The 21,063-nt window shown below is 43.6% G+C and overlaps 2 protein-coding genes across 4 annotated transcripts in view; both read right to left on the bottom strand.

Annotated features, from left to right (window-relative positions):
* SYCP3 (synaptonemal complex protein 3) overlaps positions 1–21,063 on the bottom strand; it is a 171,808-nt gene that overhangs the window by 101,661 nt on the left and 49,084 nt on the right. The window lies entirely within an intron of this gene.
* WASHC3 (WASH complex subunit 3) lies at positions 1,057–18,523 on the bottom strand. Of its 3 annotated transcripts, none has more exons than XM_053405945.1 (7): positions 18,360–18,523; positions 15,628–15,726; positions 11,333–11,398; positions 10,780–10,911; positions 9,536–9,646; positions 2,771–2,835; positions 1,057–1,202 (listed from the first exon to the last, which is right to left on the bottom strand). In XM_053405945.1, exons 1-7 carry the CDS (start codon positions 18,408–18,410, stop codon positions 1,118–1,120), a joined length of 609 nt encoding a protein of 202 aa, XP_053261920.1. In that variant the 5' UTR covers positions 18,411–18,523; the 3' UTR covers positions 1,057–1,117. The 3 variants fall into 3 exon arrangements, with proteins under 3 accessions (XP_053261920.1, XP_053261921.1, XP_053261922.1); XM_053405946.1 differs by having other exon boundaries at positions 9,536–9,643; XM_053405947.1 differs by lacking the exon at positions 9,536–9,646.

The raw sequence follows: 21,063 nt of genomic DNA, 5'->3' as shown, positions 1-21,063 counted from the left end.
CTCTCCTAAGTAACCTGGACTTTTATTTCTTGAGTGCACTATAATAATTATGAGTGACATTCTAAACAAGACATAACTCACAGAAGTTGCTTGCTGACTACAATGGCAGTGATACAATACACAAAAATTTTGCCGCTGAGCTACCTTAAGATTTGCACGTGCCTAGTACGGGATCTCCACTGGAAAAAAAACTTGGGTGGGGTGTAGCAGCAATGCTGTGTGATTTGTGTGAGATGCTCGTGGAAAGAGCCACCGTCTTCCACCCTCAGTCTTTCTGTCATTGCCCTTCATACCCACAGCTCTTAGACCACTGGGACAAATAGAATATTTGTGCTTATCCCAATGCAGCAAGCAATTGGTGCTTTCAATTCTCATTCGATACTGGAGGATTAAAAAGAAAAGCAGTGTAGGAAACAGCATTAGCAGCATTCTGAATATAGACAGTTACCAGGAAGGGAGGGGTAGTGGAATCCAGTCATAAAGAGGTAATCTAAAAGGCTGTAGGTATTGTCCAAAGAAACACCTTGGCTTCATCAGAAATGCAAAGCTGTTCTCGGGTGCCTTACTCACAAATAAGCAGAAAAGCCAGTGGAGAGAGCAAGAATGAGCACGCTAGCTCTGCTCTCTGTCCCGATCCCCCTCCATGAATAAGAGGGCACCCATCTCCTTGCAGTGTAGGAAGATCAGGGTTCTACGTGGCACAGGGAATGTACACAAATCCACAAATGCAGGAGGCTCCCCGCTAGAGTTGGTCATCCGCAGAACTTGTGGAGGGTGAAAGTGACAGAGCTGGTACACTTGTTCCCACCTGCCGTGCTTGCATGGTCTACTTACTCTCCCACCTGCCCCAAGTTTACCCTGAGCTTCCTTGGAACAATAGATCAGGGCCATCATGTCGTAAGTAACAGCACATCTTGTCAGTCCCTTCAGGACAGACTGGGCCTTCATTCAAAACTCTGAGGAAGACGATGCAAAGACCCCAGTGCAAAGTAGCAATTCCTTTAAAGAAGAATACTTTCTATGGCTCAAGCTATCAGGAAATCTTTCAGATTTAAGTTTTGTACACAAGCACTTGCGAAGAGGGCTCTTAAGGAAAAATGCACCTGGATCAGCGCGGTCAGTCACTAAATGAGGATTCACTGTCAGAACTGTCTTCTGCATTTGCCTCACTTCCCCAGGTAGGCACTGCAGCATCTGGTGTCCTGCAAGAGAAAGATAAGAAGACACAACTTAGGGGGTTGGACTAGATGACCCTCAGGGGTCCCTCCCAACTCTATGATTCTATGACCACGTGCAACGCTAGAAGACATGTTAAGTGTCAATGCTGCAGCTACTTTCAGAAGAGCAGTTGTGTTGTTATGCAGCAGCAAAACGTGCTTCGTAACCTTACAGACTTCAGAGGTTTACTCTGGGCTTTCATAGGCAGTGCCTACATCATTACCGATATGAAGTCGACTGACAAGTTCCTAGGTAGGCAGGTTGTGTTTGTACTGCAGCAGACTAGTTTCCCATAGGAAGGGGGTATAATTTCAGAGATCTCTCTTTGGATGCAAAATCCAGAAAACCTTGGAAGTGAGGTGGGGATGTCCCATTCAAATCTCGTTTAGCTCACTGAGGTAGCTTTCAGCTGCTCTTCTGTTGCAGTGGCGTGATATTATTGGCCAACTTTATAGGGTTGCTCTAAAGATGACTGAGAATGGATGCAAAGCTCTTTGAACACCCCAAAAGCACAACATAAAGGCCAAGTACTGTTGCTGTAGTTATTAGTACATCATGCAGGACAACACTTCTCAGCCTGTAGGGTTATCTGCACATGCAGTGATAATAGACCAATCAATTGTAAAAGTCCAAGACACTCTCTCAAGGACAGGTCCTAGCCCTACTGGTGTTAGTGAAAGGGATACAGAGTCCTATTAGAGCTTGCCGTGGCCCCTGTAACATTACTGATGTGGGGAGCCAGGAAGAAGTGTGGGCAGCTTAGGGGCTGGTCAGGATATGTATTCAGAAGTCAGAATCCTAGGATTGTGGGTATGTTCTAAGATGGGGTTATACCGTTTCATTATGTATGAGAACATTGATTTAGGAATCCAGAACTTATGCACCAGAGAATCTTTCTTGAACACCATGGGTTATGAAAATCAATAGGTATGCCTCATCCTTCGCTTTTATTATAGGCAGCACAGTTAAATTTTGGGATCAGGCTACCTGTAGCTCTTCTGTTGACAAGGAACTGAAGCTTCTGTTGGGTTTCAATCCCAAATATGTGAGCCAATTCTTTTTTCTCTCTGTTGATAGTAAAACAAATCTCTAAAATTTTATCTATTCTCCTTTAAAATGCTGGCAATAAAGAGGTGGACCTGCATGTATTAGCTGTTCTATCACCAACAGTGGAAAACACCCAGCCATGCTTAACTATGGCTACTGTCTAGAAAAAAGTAAGATATTATCCTCAAGCCATTAGAAGTGTTCAGTGGGGGAGGTAATCCTGCTGCTTAGGGGGTGGGGATAGCCTTAACTAAAACCCGATTGGGAAAGAATTAAGGTGGAATTCAGAAGATTGTTCCGTCAGGGAAGCAGAAATGCTTGCACTGATGGAACAATCTCCTTTGCACGATGTTTTGGGTGTAGCTTGTTCAGCCTTGCAAGTTTATTTCAAATTAGATTTTTTCTGAAGCTTCCAAATGACCAAGATACACATTTCTATCCCCCATTGCAAGCGCCAACTCTGTCCTGTCTCTGCACACATAATATGCAAGTAGTTGTCACTTACTCAAGAAGATCCGGATTCAATCCTTCAGAAATCATTTTGTTTCTTATTGCCATTACAGGAACACCCTACGGAGGGGAAAAAGAATGATAAAAGTCTAGAAAAGCACTGTATAAGGGAGTCCCATCAAAATCGCAGCGTTTTAATGAATAAAGAGCAAACACAAAAATGTTAAGGGGAAAAGCTCTGATCTGAGAAACTGATTTTGTTGACAGCAGGAAGGTTATCGAAGGCCACATTTCCTATGGCTGCTCCTATAGAAAGTTTGGGAGTAGAAGTTGTTGAAAAACCGAATTACATTTCTGAATAACTTTGGTTTACTTCAGAGGCTGCAGCTAGCATACCATTTTCTTTCATTTTCAAACACCTAGAGAAGTTTGTTGCTGTGGAATATCTCTTACGTGTCTGCAATGTCCATGCGAGTTTCTCCCTCCTCAAAAAGGGACACTGTCAAGCTGAAAAAGGTACAGAAAAGGGCAACCAAAACAATCAAGGGGCTGGAGCAGCTCCCCTATGAGGCAAGATTTGGGCTTTTTTGTTTAGAAAAATTGGGGGGAGGGAGGGGTTAAAGGTGAACCAAATTATGCATGATGCAGATCAAGTGGATGGAAAATGCCCTCCCCCAATAATACTAGAACTCAGAGTCATTCAGTGAAACTGAATGGTGGGAGATTCAGGATGAACAAAAGGAAGTATTTCTTTTCACTAAACAAAAGTAAATGATGGAATCCCCTCCACAAGATGCAATGATGGCGATCACCTTGGATGACTTTTAATGGGGATTAGACAAATTTATGGACTGATCACAATGGCTATATCGCCTCCAAGGTTAGAAGCAGCATGCCTCTGAATGCCAGTTCCGTGAGTGGAAGCATGCTACTGGTCTTGTGCTTCCATTCCCACTGCAGGAGTACAAGGCTGAATGAGACAGGCGTTCTGTCCGATCCAGCAGGGCTCTTTCTTGAATTCTCCATTGCCCCACAAACAGATGCAAGAGATGGTCAGCAATGCAGTCCAAGCACTAAATAAATTATGCTCAAACACCAGTCCAAGTTATCAGTGTAAAAATATCTGGAGTTAGGAAAGGTGATCACGGCAGTGGAGTCAAAGAAATCCTGGATACAGGAAGGAGAAAAAGAAATGGCTGCAGCGATGGCGGACCAACGTTCAAGCTCTGCACATTGCTCTCAGCCTCTTCTTTAACCAGTAAAGAACAGGACTAACATGTGTAGTACAGTGGCCAGGTCCTGGACCTTTTGAATATCTGTGACCATTCTTTGCCCGGGATATATCTCTACCCGTGCAGTTCTTCTCATCAGTTTGCTTGCAGCAACTGGAAACTGGGATCAGCCATTATGATTCCAAAATCACAACATGCAGAGGTGGGATCACGTCATAATCCTACTAACAGGAAACCACTTTTATAAAGGGACACGTAATGAAACTGTCCTTTCCAATAAAACTGCTTAGCTGATGTTGCTGGAAGGTGTAGAGGTTGTGACCTATCTTCTACCTAGGTCATATGTACAGGTATTAGGCTACCAAGCTTTTGTGGCTGGGGTAATCCAAAGTGGGGTATAAATGGATGGGTTATTATTATTATTATTATTCATGTTTTTTTCTGTTTAAACACCTCCAGACTGACTTCCCACCTGCTGGGCTAGCAGTTAATTCCATCCATCAACTGAACTGCTATTTTTATTTTTGTGAAATTTCAGAAAAATAGCTTTATTCATCTTGCAATTTGTACTATGGTACTCTCCTGCAGCTCCCCTCAGCACTTTCTTGATAACAACAGGAGGCTTCTCAGCAGACTTCTCCAAATCTAGCATCACAAGATCAACATTTAAATTTGGGCTAGCACAAAAGTAAGTTTTAGACAACTATGCATATGAAAATGACCTTTCAATGCAAGCTCTCCCACTACTTGTGGTCCATTTCCCCAAGTCTCAAACATCTTCCCTTCATATTTTCTTGTAGGATCCTAGAGAACAGTTTGTGAAAGTCCAAACTCTCTGCTAGGGGTGTTCTAACAGAATTGGCTCCTGTGTTCCTGCCACTGAGGCTCAAAGAGAACTTGTTGCTTTGCCATCATTGATGCAAAAGGTCAAAAACGAAAAAAAGAGAGTCCAATTTCTGAGTTCCAAGGTCTACTGGAGGTCTGAAAAGGACGTGAGAGACCTCAAACTCTAAGTGAACAGTAGTGCGTGGTTGGTTTTGGCATCGAACAAATGTACTTTGGCCAAGGTAAGGAGAAAGGAGCCATGGCGGGTGTTTCAGAGAAGCGTGTCTGTACTAGCGCCACACATGAAAGTGGAGAGAGTGGTTAAGGCTGGCAGAGCAATAGTGATGCTAATTCGGTGATTAATATTTTCCTGTGTGCATCTGTATTTGGGGCTTCCCCCCACCTTTATATAAACTGGCTATCTCCAATAAAAACAATTAAACTCAGCAGTTTAATAGTGGGGATCTACAGAACTGTAATTACCAGGAGTCACACAGATCTTTTATAACTGGGACTTACCATATGCCATATGGAAAATGTAACCCAAAGTATGGAAGTTAGATTTTTTTTTTAGGGGGGCGGGACGTGTTGAGGATTCTGTTATCCAGAACGTTTTGTATCTTACAATGGGAACAATTATTATAAATATGAAAAAAGGCCAATGGAAGAAATAGCAAACAACTGTTAGCCAGGAAACAGAATAGCATGTAAGAACTGCAGCTGAAAAAGCTATGCAAGATTGTAGTAGAGGGGAACCATCTTACATAAAGTTTTCTGTTTCAGAGGTCTCCATCAAACTGTATGCTGGATAGATCATACCCCGGTTTATGTCACCTTGCAAGTGTCATAGGAACAGAAAAAGCCTCCTTATATTGAGCCAAACCATTTGTGTATATAGCCTGGTATTGCCTGCACTGACTGGTAGCAGCTCCCTATGGTTTCATGCAGGGGATGTTCCCACTCCTTCCTAGAGATAGCAGGAATTGAACCTGTGACCTTCTGCATGCAAAGCAAGTGAGCTACACCCCTCCCCCAATATTTTCTTCCCATTTCAGAGCTTTTAATAATTGCTGGACTGGCGTGGGGGGCGGGGGAGAGAAGAATTGAAAGTTTATCACCTAAGATTCAACCCCAGAAAGTGTCATGGGAAATATGAAGTAAGAAATTGAGAAGATGAGACCCACACCTACATACCTATGCTTTGATGCAGTAGAGGTTTTTTACTTGCCAAAAACTTTATCTAACATACATACGGCACTAAAATGATTTATAATCAAATAAAAAACACAAGCTGTATTACATAACTAATGCGAGAGGAATTTAAAACCATATCCTGGAGGCCTATAAACAGTCAGCTTAGGGTTTTATGAAACAGGTGGAGTAGTTGTCCCAAATGGAAGATCATTTACTTCCAGACCCACCTTTAACTTGAGAATCAGTGTTCCCTCGCAATTTAAGAGAAAGCTTATCTGTCTTAAGGGTCAGAACTGGCTTGCTTACTGCTACAATTTTTATTCTCTTTGTTTTCTGATGTTTCCACCAAACATTTGAACCCGTTACACCCACTGAAGCAATTTGCTTCTCATGGATTTTTGCCATCGTTGATATTGCTTCAATCTTTATAGCTGGGTTGTCCCAATTCCTAGGCTACCAGGTCAGGATATATTCATCTCCATAGTGGCTTACCTGCAGCTCCTAACTTGCATACAAGAAGCCTAAACTCAAGCTCTACGGGGGTGGAAGAAGCTGCCCTTAAATCTCACAGCTATGCTATAAGGCTACATTCCAACACAGAATCAGGTGCGTTGGCTTAACTACGCCTAACTAACTTGGATTGGGGCCACAAATAAATAAATAAATAAATAAATAAATAAATAAATAAATTTTATTTATACCCTGCCCTCCCCAGCCAAGACCGGGCTCAGGGCGGCTAAAAACCAATAATAAAAACAAGTTGATTAAAATGCAACTTAAAAACAAGATTAAAATACAACATTAAAACATTAAAATGCAGCCCCTTCACAGGAGGAGAAAGGAAAAAACAAAGTTCTGCTGGTCCATGTTTGTTAGACTTTTTTGCCACTTTCCCACAAAGAAATTTCTGTTCAAGCCAGCCCAAAATTAACTTGCTCCTCTACAACCTCTTGACAGTGCTGTCTATATGGAGGATACATAGAGGGTGTCACTGGCATGACTGGCATGAGAACTAGCACCCTCAGCTTTGAACAGAATACTGTTTCAAACATTACAAAAAAAGCAAGAAAAGCTGAACTGTGAGTAACTCACATCACTGGTTTTCCCAACCCTCCTGTAGCTTCAGAAGATGAAACTAAGAAAGCTCACTTGGAAGACATTTGGATCTCACAAAGGAAGGGAGGAGCCTTAGCTCAATGTCAGAACTCACAAGTTGGGATGTGGAATGTCCCAGGTCCAGCCCCTTATATCACAAACAAACAACAAACAACCAGGCAGCAGATGAAGTGAAAAGCCTGAGCCAGCTGAAGTAGATAACACTGGGCCAGATAATAATGTAAGGACCCTGCTGGATCACACCAAAGGTCCAGCTAGGTGAGCATCCTGTTCTTGCAGTGGCCAACCAGAAGCCTAGGAGAAGAGGAAGCGTGACAGAACTCGTCCACTTTCTGATTCCCAGCAACCTTTGACACTAGAAATAGCAGACAGCCATCATGGGTAGTAGCCAACGATCACTTTATCCTCCGGGAATTTGTCTAATCCACTTTAAAAACTATTCCAAGTTGGAGGCCATCACTACATCCCATGAGAGCAAATTATACTGCGTAACTCTGTTCTGTCTGAAGACATCCTTTCGTTTGTCTTTCCTGAATCTTCCAACGTTCAGCTTCTCACTGGATGGCCATGGATTCTAGTATTATGAGAGGGAGAAAAACTAATCTCTGCCCACTTTTCTTACTTCATACAGGTAACCTGATCTCATATAAAGCACTTCTTATATGTTCCTAAAGAAGAAATACAAACCATGTGCATGCCTGCTTTCCTCACTTTTTTGTGGCTCCGAAATTCATGTGTAGCTTTACTTGGGTAAAGCTGTGCTTCCCGATGCATCTGTAACATATACATAAAACTACTGTGCTCCTCAACAGCCCAACATCTCATTCATATGCTGTACCTAAGAGGAGGGGGCATATATAGAAGAAGCCTTTCTACAGAAGAAGGGTAGATTTCAAATAATGTGGTTAAGATTCTAAAAGGGGGTGTGTGTGAGAGGGAGCAGAAAGCTGTCTTCCCCACCCACCCCCAGCACAAATCCCATCACCAAAAAAAGGACATTAGAGTGAACCATCAGCCAAACACTCTCCTTTCAGCCACCACATCAGTCTTTCCAAGTGCACTGGTAATTATCTAGCCACACAACGCCAGTTTGCCACTCCCAATTCACAGGAAAATGTTCAGGCCAGCAAAAGAGGTCTGGTGGAATATCCTAACAACTATATGAATCTGAACGCTTTGTATTGAAGCCTGACTCAACAGCAACCGTTGGGCACAAGCAAGGAAATCAAGCCATTAGTTCCATTTTAATTTCAGGAAGGCTGCACAGCATGGTCCAAAGATGGAGGGGGGGCAAGTTTGCCAATAGCTGGTTAAAATAAGACCAATTGCATGGTGCCATGGCTAAAAAGCATCTCTTAGGAAAATGTGTGAAGAGTTATTTCCATGTTATGCTCCAGCTAAGGAAAATATGGGCATGTGCCTCTCCCTTGTCCCACTAAACACCTTTGTGGAATAAGAATACTGAATGGCTTTGCACTCTCACAGAGAATCATTCGCTCCTGCTTTCTCTAATCCATAGAAATTCAGAATACCTTTGTCTCTTATTTCTAGAAAAAAATGTGAATGGCGTAGTCTTGCCTTTTCACATAATTTTTATTAAGAACAGAAGAAGAGCCTAGTGAAGCAGGTCTGTGGGCCACCTAGTCCAGCATCCTGTTCTCACAGCGGCCAACAAATGCTTTTTCGAAGCCCACAAGCAAGACACAAGCACAATAGCAGCCTGCTCACCTGCAATTTTCTGGGCACAGAATTTTCTTTTCTATTACTACTGTTTAATTCAGAGTAAAGTGACTTCTGTTCCTATTCCTTTCATCAACAGGAGGTTAGGAAATGCTAATGAGACAATTGGCTTGGAGGCTCAATCAGAATGGAAAGAAGCCAGGGCCTGCTTACAAAGAGCTCATTTGCAAGCATGTTCTAGATGCAAAGGTCCATCACATGTTGAGCAATTTAACTGGTTTGGCTGGACATCAGTGGAAACAAACTAAAAGGAACAAAACTGATCCTTGAGTGGCTTTTCACACATATTGTTCCCATCAAGCCTGGCGCAGAGCCATCAAACACGGAAACTGCTGCTGAGGTCTCTAAACACATTAAATGGGGAAGTTCAGAGATGGAAAGCCATTAGTTATAGATGATTTGAATTGTCATCACACTGAAAGAGCAAACGCACATTCAGATCACGATAAAGAGACATTAATAAATACAACAAATGATTGTAAGTAGGGTCTACATCAGGCGAGAAACAGAGTTCTGAACTGATTGACAACAGCCACCACCACCAATTCCAACAGAATCACATACCCTTTCAGAAGAGGGAGTTTATCAAAAGTTAGAGGATTAGTTAAAAAGAAGTTAGAGTGGACAGCCAGAAGGGCTAACTTCGAAGGCTGCTTGATACAGAATACACACAAATTTGGTGTCTGATGAAACCTGATGAATAACTATCTTACCACTTGAACCATTTTGAGATATCTTGCATAGCGGGGATCCTTTGCTACCGTGATGATATTTTCTGTGGCTCCTTCCGTCTTCTGTTGCCCCATCTCATGACCAGTGCTCTGCTATAAAGAGAAAACATTATGTGCCAATCTTTAAACATGTGCAGACATTGACTCAGTTCACATATCATGGTAAACCATGGTTAAGTTTAGCACAAGCACACAGATTGGGATTGTTTTGCTCCTCCTCTCTAGTGCATGGATGAAACAAACCACAATCCCTGGCTATGAATTATGTCCAAACCACAGATCCAACAAACCACAATCAGTAAGCCAAGAGCAAACCCTGACTACAGATTGTGGTCTGCGGGAAGCAAATCAAATCACATGTTGTCAGAGGCTCAGGAGCAGAAGAGCAGGGGAGAGAGCAGATAGAGAGCGGAGGAGAGGAATCAGAGGGGAGCGTAGGGGAATATGACAGTGGACCGAGAGATTCCATGAGCTTCTCCAGCGAATCAGAAGATTCCCAGGAGGGGGCGCCCATGGTAAGGGCGAGGCGAATCCCAGAGGGGACGATCCATAAACAAGGAACCAGAGGGGAGTCCCAAAGGAGTAGCGGAGGAGTAGGGCCAGTTCCCCCACCAGAGCACAGTGGGGGGGAAGAGTCACGTGAGTCAGGACCAGCTTCTCCTCCATCGGGGAGTGGGGAGACGGAGGGAAGGCCAGGTCCAGCTAGCCTCCCCGAAAGGGGGAGCAGTGACACAAGTGTAACGGTCAGAAGGAAAGTGGGAGGCTGCGCGCGCGCGCCAAGTTCAAATGTGGAGGAGCGCGGGACAGCAGAAAACCCGGATTGGGAGCCAGGTCCTAAAGCCCGAAAGAGGGGGGGGGAGGAGTCGGGAGAATCAGCGTCAGAAGAATCTCGGAGGGCTGAGACTCCGACTAGCAGAAGGACCCAGAGAAAGAAGGAACAGAGGAAGAGGTGGAGTAAGGCTAGAATCTTAAGCTGGTGTCAGGGGGGAGGAGATTCAGATGGGACTTCTACGGTCTGATGGATAGATGTAGCGTTGCGCGCTGCGCGTCTGGAAATGAGACTGAACTTCAATAAAGACTTTTAAACTTGAGCAAGAAGCAGCGTTGGTCTTGTGTGAGCTGGGACCTTGGGCAGCGCTGACACATGTGAACAAAGTCATTGCTTGCTTTAGAAAGGCTAACTAGAAGCAGGGGGAAAACAAGTCAGGAAGAGCTCAATCTTTTACCTCCAGCTGAGGAGATACATTTGTTGACTGTGGATCTATTGAGACTTGTGGGACAGGGCCATTTGTAACGCTGTTGACACTGGTGCTGGATACTTCAAACTTGACATCTTCTAGCCCAGGTATAGAAGACAACTGAAGATGGGAACACCAAGAACAGCAGACAACATTTTAATATTGAGAATATAAAACTTGTAACTGTTTAGTCAGCATCCAGTACATGCTATTTTTCACCAAGGCCTCAACATTCACTAATAGGCAATACCTTAATTAAGACAAACCAACATGTCACAAAATTCTGGCCAGCAGGGGGGTGAAGTGTTTATCACTCGGGCCCTGCTTGCACCCAACAACTTCACCTCCTCTTTGCCTTATCACAGATATCCGTTTGCCATCTGTTTCCATTTACATTCCAACATTCTGAAAAAATATACTCAGTTCTGCCTGAAGACGAATGTAGCTCAGATAAAAACTGGACTTTAGGAATTATACAGGCAAGTCCCTTAATTTGTGCTCAAGACTACAAAGAGCAAGAAGAGAGATATCATGCACAAACCTTTGCATCCAAGATATTCAGTGTAGTTTCAATCTGCTGAATACGGAGGGAAAGTGCTGACAATTTCTGGGAAAGATGGAAGTGAAATATATTACTCCATACTTTTACTCACTGGCAATTCTCTCCTCTGCCCTCCCTGCTCAGGAATACTTAGCATTCCACTCCCTCCCCCCAAATACTTATTGCCTCACTCTTTCGGAGGATAATATGTGGCACATTATACGATGATCCTGTAAGCCTTGTCACACAGGTGGTCTAAAATACCTCAAGATCAACCGCTGATTATAACATTAGGCTGTAAAATTCATTGCTACCAGAATTGGTACATATACAACAGTGAAGCCTGGTAAATAGTTTCTAGCTCTCAAAAACATTTAACAGCCCATCTGCCCCGAAATAGCTGATTGTCACCTGTGGCCTAAAAAGGACAACTTTTTAAAAAAATTCTGTCATTGGCTGCCTGGAGGCAATTTTTGCTTTGGACAGACAATTAATGAAGTGTCTATGAACGAGCCTGCCATATAGACTTTATTTCAAATTATTACGTAATAGTATTGTGTAAAATGAATCTTAAACCCTTGAATAGGAACAAGATAAAACTGGGCACCCTTAAGAGTCATGTGTTAAGGGCTGCACAATAGGATACAGAACTGGTTAGTTTTTAAAGTGAACTAACCTAATTCACACCTCTAGAACAAATACGTGGATCACAACACAATTATCCTTTGGATTGCAGTTCTCAAAATTTTGCAATAAAGTTCTCACCACAAAAGGTATCAAAATATTTAAACAAATACACATTTTATGGTAAAGTAGAATCAGAAATGTGTATATTGAGATTGTGAGAGGAATTCAATGTCGCATTGATTTAAAACTGCTTAGTGGTGTACTTGTGCCAGAAGAATGGCTCAACCAAGAGAAAGTACAGGAAATGACTGTGATTCTCTTTGCTGATTGTGCAACAGATTGCTGCTGTAGTACTAATATTTCCTGTTGAACAAACTGCTGCACAACAAGCTCCTGCTAGCACAATTGTTCCACTGCATTTGGTATTGCCCACCCTTTATTTTCATTGCTACACTAGCGTAATAGCCCTTGCACTGGTGGTCAGAGAATGCTAAATCCTGGCATATAGAAGAATTTTTGTACAGATTTTTTTGATAAAAAATTGCAGATTAATGAGAAAATGGACCGGACTATAAATCAACACGTGAATTTTACTCTGACCGTATATAGATTGTTGTGTGTATCTCTACTGATTTCAAAGATTTGGGGATGAAAGGCTATGTGAAAGTTGTAAACAGAACAATTACTCCTTTAAATAAACCTGCCTACTGGGAGGGGGAAATGCTACAAACCTCCCCATATAGTTTTTGCAAAAGGGTAGAATAAGAGTGAAACAATTTAATAAACAAAAGTTGCTGCTCATCTTTAGATGGGGAATGCTATATTACAATCCCATGACATGCCACAATCAAAATAGCCTAACCCACCTCCTCCACAACAAAACAAGTGAAACCTGAGCAATTAGTATTATAAAACCATCTTCCAACTAAAGCATTCAGACCTACTCGTAAATAGTAATCCAATTTGGAAGTAGTGGAATAAATCTGATAAAAGGTCAGGTGAACTGACACAATGCCCCAAACGCTATGCAAGACTTATTTTAAAATGCAAGCTGATTTGCAAAAAAGCCCAAGCCTTAAGAACTGATATGGCGGCTTGAACTAATTGCTGCCATATGCAACCAGCCTGTGTTGTACCCTTGGCTAGTGTGTTGGCTGGCAGATCTGTAGCATTTTTCTCCCTGCCTCCTGGCACGGTAGTAACTTTTTGCTGGGCTCTTAGAGCCAAAATCTTTAACACCCTGAGAAATATGCCAACCAGCCAACATAATAGAGACAAAGAAGCACAGATGTTGATGAGCTTGGGGTTTTGTTTTTCCTTTTTGGTCTCCATCTCTTTCTTTATAGATGCCTCTTTGTTCTTTGGAATGGATGTCATTTTTAAAAAATGACCACACACAAGCATTTAGGGCTGTCAAGACTTTGGGATAAAAAAGAAAGAAAAAGAACTAGCCATCTGGTTTTTAGCTGTTCAAAGTCAATTTATCTGAAGTCATTTATATATCAGAAAACCTCATGATGGTGCCTTTTTAGATGAAGCTGGTGATAGGACTTAAAATTTAAATGTAGCAATGCAAGTAAGTCTGCAAGGCCTATTGGCGCCAACCAATACTGATTGCTTGGAAAAGGCCAGTCTGGAAATATTTTGTCAAAATACAAATAAATAATGGTGCATGAAGGAGGGCTTGCATATTGAAAGGACTTCTGCAGGGTGCATCATGCACAGAGACAGATGGTGCCTCTCTCCTGTTCCACCATCAGTGATGACAAAGCCACACAGTGCAAGGGCAGGTTTACCTTCAAATCCAACAGTGTCTGCAACAACATTGCTTCACTTTACCCCACATGGGTGAATAGCAAACACTCACTTGTGGAAGATAAAGCAATGGGAAAGGCTAAACCTGGTTGGGGGGCCTAGATACCCCCTGGGACCCCAATTACTGACAATGAATTTCCATTTCTTGTTGATGTGCATTGAGTAGGATGGAACACTGGAAGCTGATTTCTATACAACAGGATTCTTATGGCATTTATCAGTGTACGGAACACTTCCTATTCTTGTCTCATCAACACAATTGCCCTAGTAGGTGGATAGATCCTGGGACCCTAGGATCTAAAGTAGCCTTCCCCAAGAGGGTACCCTCCAGATGTTGTTGGATTCAAACTCCTATTGGCCCCGGACAACATGACCACTGGTCAGGGATGAAAGGAGTTGTAGTCCAAAAGATCTGGAGGGCACCAGGCTGTGACAAAGTGGATCTGAAGAATCACCTCTACCTCTGAATCTGTCTGACCTTTGAACATATGATGAGCCTGCTGGAGAAGGTTAAGGGCCTGTGCAGTCCAGCATCTTTTTCTCGCAGTGGCAAGCCAAATGCATATGGGAAGCTTGCAAGCAGGACATGAGAGCAACTGAGCACTCTCCCCACTTGGGATTCCCAGCAACTGGCCTTCAGAGGCATAGTCTCCAATGGTGAAAGTTCTACATAGCCATTGTGGCTTGTTCACGTGGAGGCCCAGCCATACGAAGAATGCCAGATGGCCACAAGGGGTACCGTATTTTTTGCTCTATAAGACTCACTTTTTTCCTCCTAAAAAGTAAGGGGAAATGTGTGTGCGTCTTATGGAGCGAATGCAGGCTGCGCAGCTATCCCAGAAGCCAGAACAGCAAGAGGGAGCGCTGCTTTCGCTGCGCAGCAATCCCTCTTGCTGTTCTGGCTTCTGGGATTCAGAATATTTTTTTTCTTGTTTTCCTCCTCCAAAAACTAGGTGTGTCTTATGGTCTGGCGCATCTTATAGAGCGAAAAATACGGCAAGTCTTTTCTAGAGTGGTGCCTGGGCAATGCAATGCCCTGAAGAGGGAAGTCCGCCTGGTCTGAGCCTTTCTCCTGAGGTCCCTTTTTAATTATTTAATTATTTATCTGATTGTTGGTGTTTTTATGATATTTATTTATTTATCTGAAGTACATAATCTGCACTTTTGGGAAATATATTAAGGTAGCTTACAGCATATACAATACAATAAAATCAATCCATAAATATCTATAGAACATGAATAATTATGTACTGTTTTAATTTTTATTACATTATGAACTGTCTGGGATACTTTGTATTAAACAAACAAAAAACAAACACACACACACACACCACAACAACCTAGAATGATTTAGAGATTTAAGACCTTCCAGTGAGCTTCGCAGCAGAACAAGGAGACTATAGCTGTGTGGTAGATAACGTGTCATGGCATCTCTGCTTAGAAGAAGCAGGTAGCAGGCGATGGGAAAGACTGCCAATCAAAGTGGAAAATACTGGGCTCGAAGGCTCGTCTGACCTGAGTCAGCTTCCTATGCTCCTTATTTGAATGTGGGCCTCTGATAGCCATGCTTGGTGCTATCTACTGCACCATGTCAGACCCTAAAAAGCTAAAGGACCCCATGTACTTTCCAGCCAGTGTCTCTTTCCTCCTTGAAGAGGAAGAGTTACTGAACTTTCAAAGCACCATCTCTTAGTTAGCAGTAATGAACCCTGTATTTTAACTATGTCTTAAAAAATTCGTCAGAGGGAATGGATTTGTGCACCACACAGCAGACTATTAGCCAACAATACAAATCCTGACTGCAACATGCACCCACCCCCTTCCCCAAGGTAGTACAGTGTATACTTACTTACCTCTTCACAAACAGTGGAAAATCGGTTAAGGAACTGAACTGTATGAACCACAAACTGGTTTAGAAATGCCACTGTTCTCTTCTGCTGGATGGCAGGAACCTGCATTGTACAAAGCACAAATTCAACAATAGCAAGGCTCATTCTGTAACACCCAAAACCTATATGATGATAAAACTGAGCAAAGTGGCTCCCAGCACCCCTGTCCAATGTTTGAATACAAATATCTGCTGCACTTTTGCTACGGATATGCTGAAATCCAATTTATTATTTTCAGATCAATGCTTCAAGTTATGCAAGTCACATAAAAGTGTAATCCTGTGCTCTATCATGCTTGCAGTTCTTCCCAGTTTTGGAACATATGCAAACTGGATGGGCATATGGTTTTCCATCTGAGTCACAGATTCAAATATGTAAACGTGGTAGTTCTAAAACAGGGATGGAAAACCTCCAGATGTTGTTGAGACTTCAGTTCCCATCAGCCTCACCAATCATAACCAGCTGTCAGGGATGATGGGAGCATGAGTCCAACAACACGTGGAGGACCACAGGCTCCTTAACGCTCATCTACAAGAATGGGACAGACTACAAATGTAAAACAGAACAGATTAAGGTTGCGCTGCTATCTCTGAGCCAATACCATCAAATTCAGTGGGACTTACTTCTGAGTAAGTATGAATATGCAGGGGCTGCAAGTCTCACATTCTGAAAAAGGTAGTGGAAGGATTTTGGAAGTATATTAAACAGTTTCTTTGACAATCTTATTTTTATAGTCATTTGTGAGGGCATGGGCTAGCCTAAAAAGCACTTCCATCATCATCATCATCATCATCATCATCACTATCCTACTGCAAATCCACAACAGCCACCAAGTCATGGCTTTATCTATGAATCAACCAGTAAAATTTTTACAACAGGCATTTATGATGAAATATTTCAGTGACAGCTCATGGAGATATGTTAAATCAGATGCTTCAGGAGTTATCTATGAAAGTCAGAAAGGAATTTATCTTTCCAGTAAGTGTGGCATTTCTTTTTTGTAAGTATCATGCATCTTCCAGTATGGTGTCTGGCATGGAAAAATGTCATCCTAGGGACTACTGGATCCTGCATACATGATCAAAGTGCAATGTGTTGCCACAGCAGAAATCTAACAGTGGATTTTCTTATGGAGTGTTGCAGAGTTCTCCCCATTTTACCTGCAGCACCTGCTTGCTACTGTCATTGGATTATATTTCACTAAGTTTACTCCCTTGTGATTTTGAAGCTTCCTGCTTTCAAGGAACCACTGGCTTGTCATCTGCCAAGGAAGTGCTACCGGGGTGTCTGCTGTAGTAGAATACAAGACCTGTTTTAGGGGAATACAACAGGTTCATGCAGAGCACTGGCATACTGCAAAAGAAGATTGGCAGATCTGACAAACTGTCTGCCAGGGAACTTTATCTGCCATTATTGATTTCATGCAGTATCTGAGGCAAGGGTTTATTACATTTTGGCATGCAGAATAGCATGCAACCATCACCACCCATTTCATCCTCAGAACAACACTGTGATGACGTTTAGATTGAGAGAGTGACTGGCTCAAGATCACCCAAGGAACTTAATGGCTGGTGGGGATTTTAACCTGGGTCTCCCTGGTCCTGGTCCAACAACACATTTTGGATTTTCCAGAACACAGCTTGGAAGTCAATGATTTATGGAATCAAACTTGCATTACATTAGGGTTGGATGAGTTGCAAGCACACATTGAGAAATTCAGCTCATGCTGCTCCTGCAACCTTCCGGACCCATTAATTTGTTTTGCCTTATTTTCCAAATAAGTATTGCAGTGTAGCTATTTAAGTTTCCCCAGAGGAATTGGGACTGAGCAAGTTCCAATATGCTACATGGGTTATCAAGCCTGCTCCAGAACAATTGCACTCACGAGTGAATCAGAGCCAGAAGGGGAAAAAAACAACCTCCAAAATTGACTACAGTGCAGGAAGGCCTGGTCAAATGAGTTAAAAATGAAAAAAGGGACATGGTTTAAAATGGCAATCTTATGGATGGAGGAAAGTAGGGCATGGAAGAGCAAACAACCAATTCAGAGGGATGCTTGATTATCAAGGACTAAAAAATGCTATTTGTTCAAGATGTTTTGGAAACCTTCAAGACTTGGCTACTCAGGGTGGGTCAGATGACCAGTGGTTGCTACTACCTGTTAACAAACTGGCATATAAGGGAACAGAATATATGTTTGCTATGCAAGCCTCTTGTAACTTCCACGAAGGAGGCCCAGACTGGATTGTTTTTTCACTCAACTGGTTCCCAGAGGAGACGAATGGCAGAGGAAGCTAAGCCACTTTTGACTCCAGTGAGGACACCCTCCGCCCCCCAGTTCCTGGCAACCGCCCTCTTCTCTCACCCTCAGCCTCCATAGACTTGTGCTTCCTTAGAGGTTGCCCTACCCGCGCTCCCACCTCCCCACCCGCATAGTTTCTGCATCTTTAATAAAAATACGACACCACAGGCGAAGGAGCGCAGCTTCTCCTGGCGAACTTCTGCCCGCCAGAGGTCCAGGAGGAGCCCTGTAAGGGCAAAAGCAGCAGCCCCGATTCACAGAGCTTGTCAGCTTCTCTTTTTAAGAGATGACGGAGGGGGGAGAGAATCCTCCAGGGGGAAGTTGCCTCCTTCGCTCCCTGGGGACCTGGCGCCGGCCTCAGGGAGCAACGCCAGCAACCTGGCGCCGCCTGTACCTTGGTCAGGTCGATGCCGGAGCCTACGAGGGGCAGCCCGTCCTCATCCATCCTCAAGCGGCCACTCGCAGGCGCCAAAAGAGACCTCACTGGGGAGAAAAGCAGCCTCTCAGGCAGGGAACCCCTCGCGACCCCTCGCACCGGAAGCGATTCCCGACTTGCCGCTCCGCGACCCCGCCCTCCGCCTGCGGAGCGGCAATACGGGAAGGCAGGAGAGGCCGCGTTGCATCATGGGGCTTGTAGTTCTCCCCACAGGAAGACCGAATGGTGAGCTCTGGCAAACCGAACCTCGTCCTGAAAGTGGGGCGTGGACTGTTTTCTCTCCGTTCTCATTAGTTAGTCAGATTTACAACACCTGAATGATCTATTAATGCAAATTTTGCGCGCGCGCTCTCTGTTGTTGTTTTTTTGTCCCACTCGGAGCAGGGGGTGGGGTGGGGAATCGTACTCATTTCGAAAAGGAGGTAGATTTTTTTGGAATCTATCGTGTTTTTATTGGTATTTTGTCTCTTTTGTAATGTTGTTGGTACATTGCTCTGATATTTGGCATGAGAGGCGTCAACAACAAAACTCAGTGCAAACCCATAGGAATGGAATGTCCCAGGTTGCATGGATGTAGTCAGGATTTTTTTTAGGGGGACAGGCCCTCAGTTTACTATGTATTTTTATTGATTTAGGGAGTGGGGCAGCCGCCCCTCCCTGTCCCCCCTTGGCTACGCCCATGGTTCCAGGTTGGAGGAAACAGTTGTCCTCCCGAGCGCACTTCGTACAATCGAAATATAAAAATTAAAAAAATTGTCCAGTAGCACATCAGAGACCAACTAAGTTTGTTCTTGGTATAAGCTTTCGTGTGCATGCACACTTCTTCAGATATCTTCTTAAACTTAGTGGCAGGTAAACTTGTTTAGGATTAGGATGCCTATGGTCATTTGGAACATATGGACAATATTCAAAATCGCACAATGAGCCGTTTAAAATTAGTCATGTGTAGCGCTTTTTTCTTTTTTTAAGTTGGCTAACAAGAATTTTGCAAAACATCAGTCTTTTTTTTTTTTACTGCAAAAAACAAGGACAACACTAACAGCTCATGCATCTGCTCTGCAACGTGTGGGAAGCCAGCCTCTTGGCCTACAAATAATACAGCGAGAGATGGTCAGCTGGGAATTCCTACTATACTAACCATCAAGGTTCAAATATCCCTGAACAGGAGCTGAGACCAAATGTGTTAAATTCAATAGGAACCATACTCAGCTGCTTTTATTTATATATTTAATAATAATAATAAAGGTAAAAGGTAAAGGACCCCTGGACAGTTAAGTCCAGTCAAAGGCGACTATGGGGTTGCGCCGCTCATCTTGCTTTCAGGTCAAGGGAGCCGGCGTTCATCCACAGTTTTCCGGGTCATGTGGCCAGCATGACTAAACCACTACTGGCGCACGGAGGACCGTGATGAGCGCCAGAGCGCATGGAAACGCCATTTACCTTCCCACCACAGTGATTTATCTACTTACATTGGCATGCTTTTGAACTGCTAGGTTGGCAGGAAATAATAATAATAATAATAATAATTATTATTATTATTATTATTATTATTTATTACTTATACCCCCGCCTATCTGGCTGGGCCTCCCCAGCCACTCTGGGCAGCTTCCAACAGGATATTAAAAACACAATAAAAGATCAAACATTAAAAACTTTCCTAAACAGGGCTGCCTTCAGATGTCTTCTAAAAGTCAGATAGTTGTTTATTGCCTCGACATCTGGTGGGAGGGTGTTCTGCAGGGCTAAAAAATGCTCAGATAGGTGGTGCTTCCAGACTATTTTGTGGAAAGGATTCAAGCATGTATTGGAACTTTATAGGTTTGGACAATTATTATGCTTTATGTAGATTTATCCAACTAGAGTGGATTAAAGTGGGCTGTTGGCCTAGTACAGGTGTGGGTGATCTTAGGCTCTCAATATGTTGTTGAGCTGGACGCGGGTGGCGCTGTGGGTAAAATCTCAGTGCCTAGGACTTGCCGATGGTCGGCGGTTCAAATCCCCGCGGCGGGGTGAGCTCCCGTCTTTTGGTCCCAGCTCCTGCCCACCTAGCAGTTCGAAAGCACCCCCAAGTGCAAGTAGATAAATAGGTACCGCTTTATAGCGGGAAGCTAAACGGCGTTTCCGTGTGCTGCGCTGGTGCTGGCTCGCCAGAGCAGCTTCGTCACGCTGGCCACGTGACCCAGAAGTGTCTTCGGACAGCGCTGGCTCCCGGCCTCTTAAGTGAGATGAGCGCACAACCCTAGAGTCGGACATGACTGGCCCGTACGGGCAGGGGTACCTTTACCTTTTATGTTGTTGAGCAACTCCTGACCGCCCCAGCAAGCACAGCCAATTGCCTGATGTTCAGCAACAACAGGAGGGCCAAAGGTTCCCCATACCTGCAACATAGAATCATAGAGTTGGAAGTGACCCTGAGGTCTAGCTCAATCCCCTGCAAGGCCAGAATCCTGCCTATAGCTATCCCTGGGTGGGCTTGAACCACCAACCTTCTAGTTAATACAGTGGTACCGTTCTGGAGCCGCGTTCGCATCCTGAAGCGAACGCATGCACGGAGAAACCCAGAAGTAATGCGCTCTGTTACTTCCGGGTTGCTGCGGAGCACAACCCGAAAATACTTAACTTGAAGCACATTTATCCCGAGGTATGACTGTACTTGAAAATC

This window comes from Podarcis raffonei, chromosome 10, assembly GCF_027172205.1.
Source record: "Podarcis raffonei isolate rPodRaf1 chromosome 10, rPodRaf1.pri, whole genome shotgun sequence".
Classification (NCBI taxonomy): Eukaryota; Metazoa; Chordata; class Lepidosauria; order Squamata; family Lacertidae; genus Podarcis; species Podarcis raffonei.
This window is presented reverse-complemented; position numbering and strand designations above follow the sequence as displayed.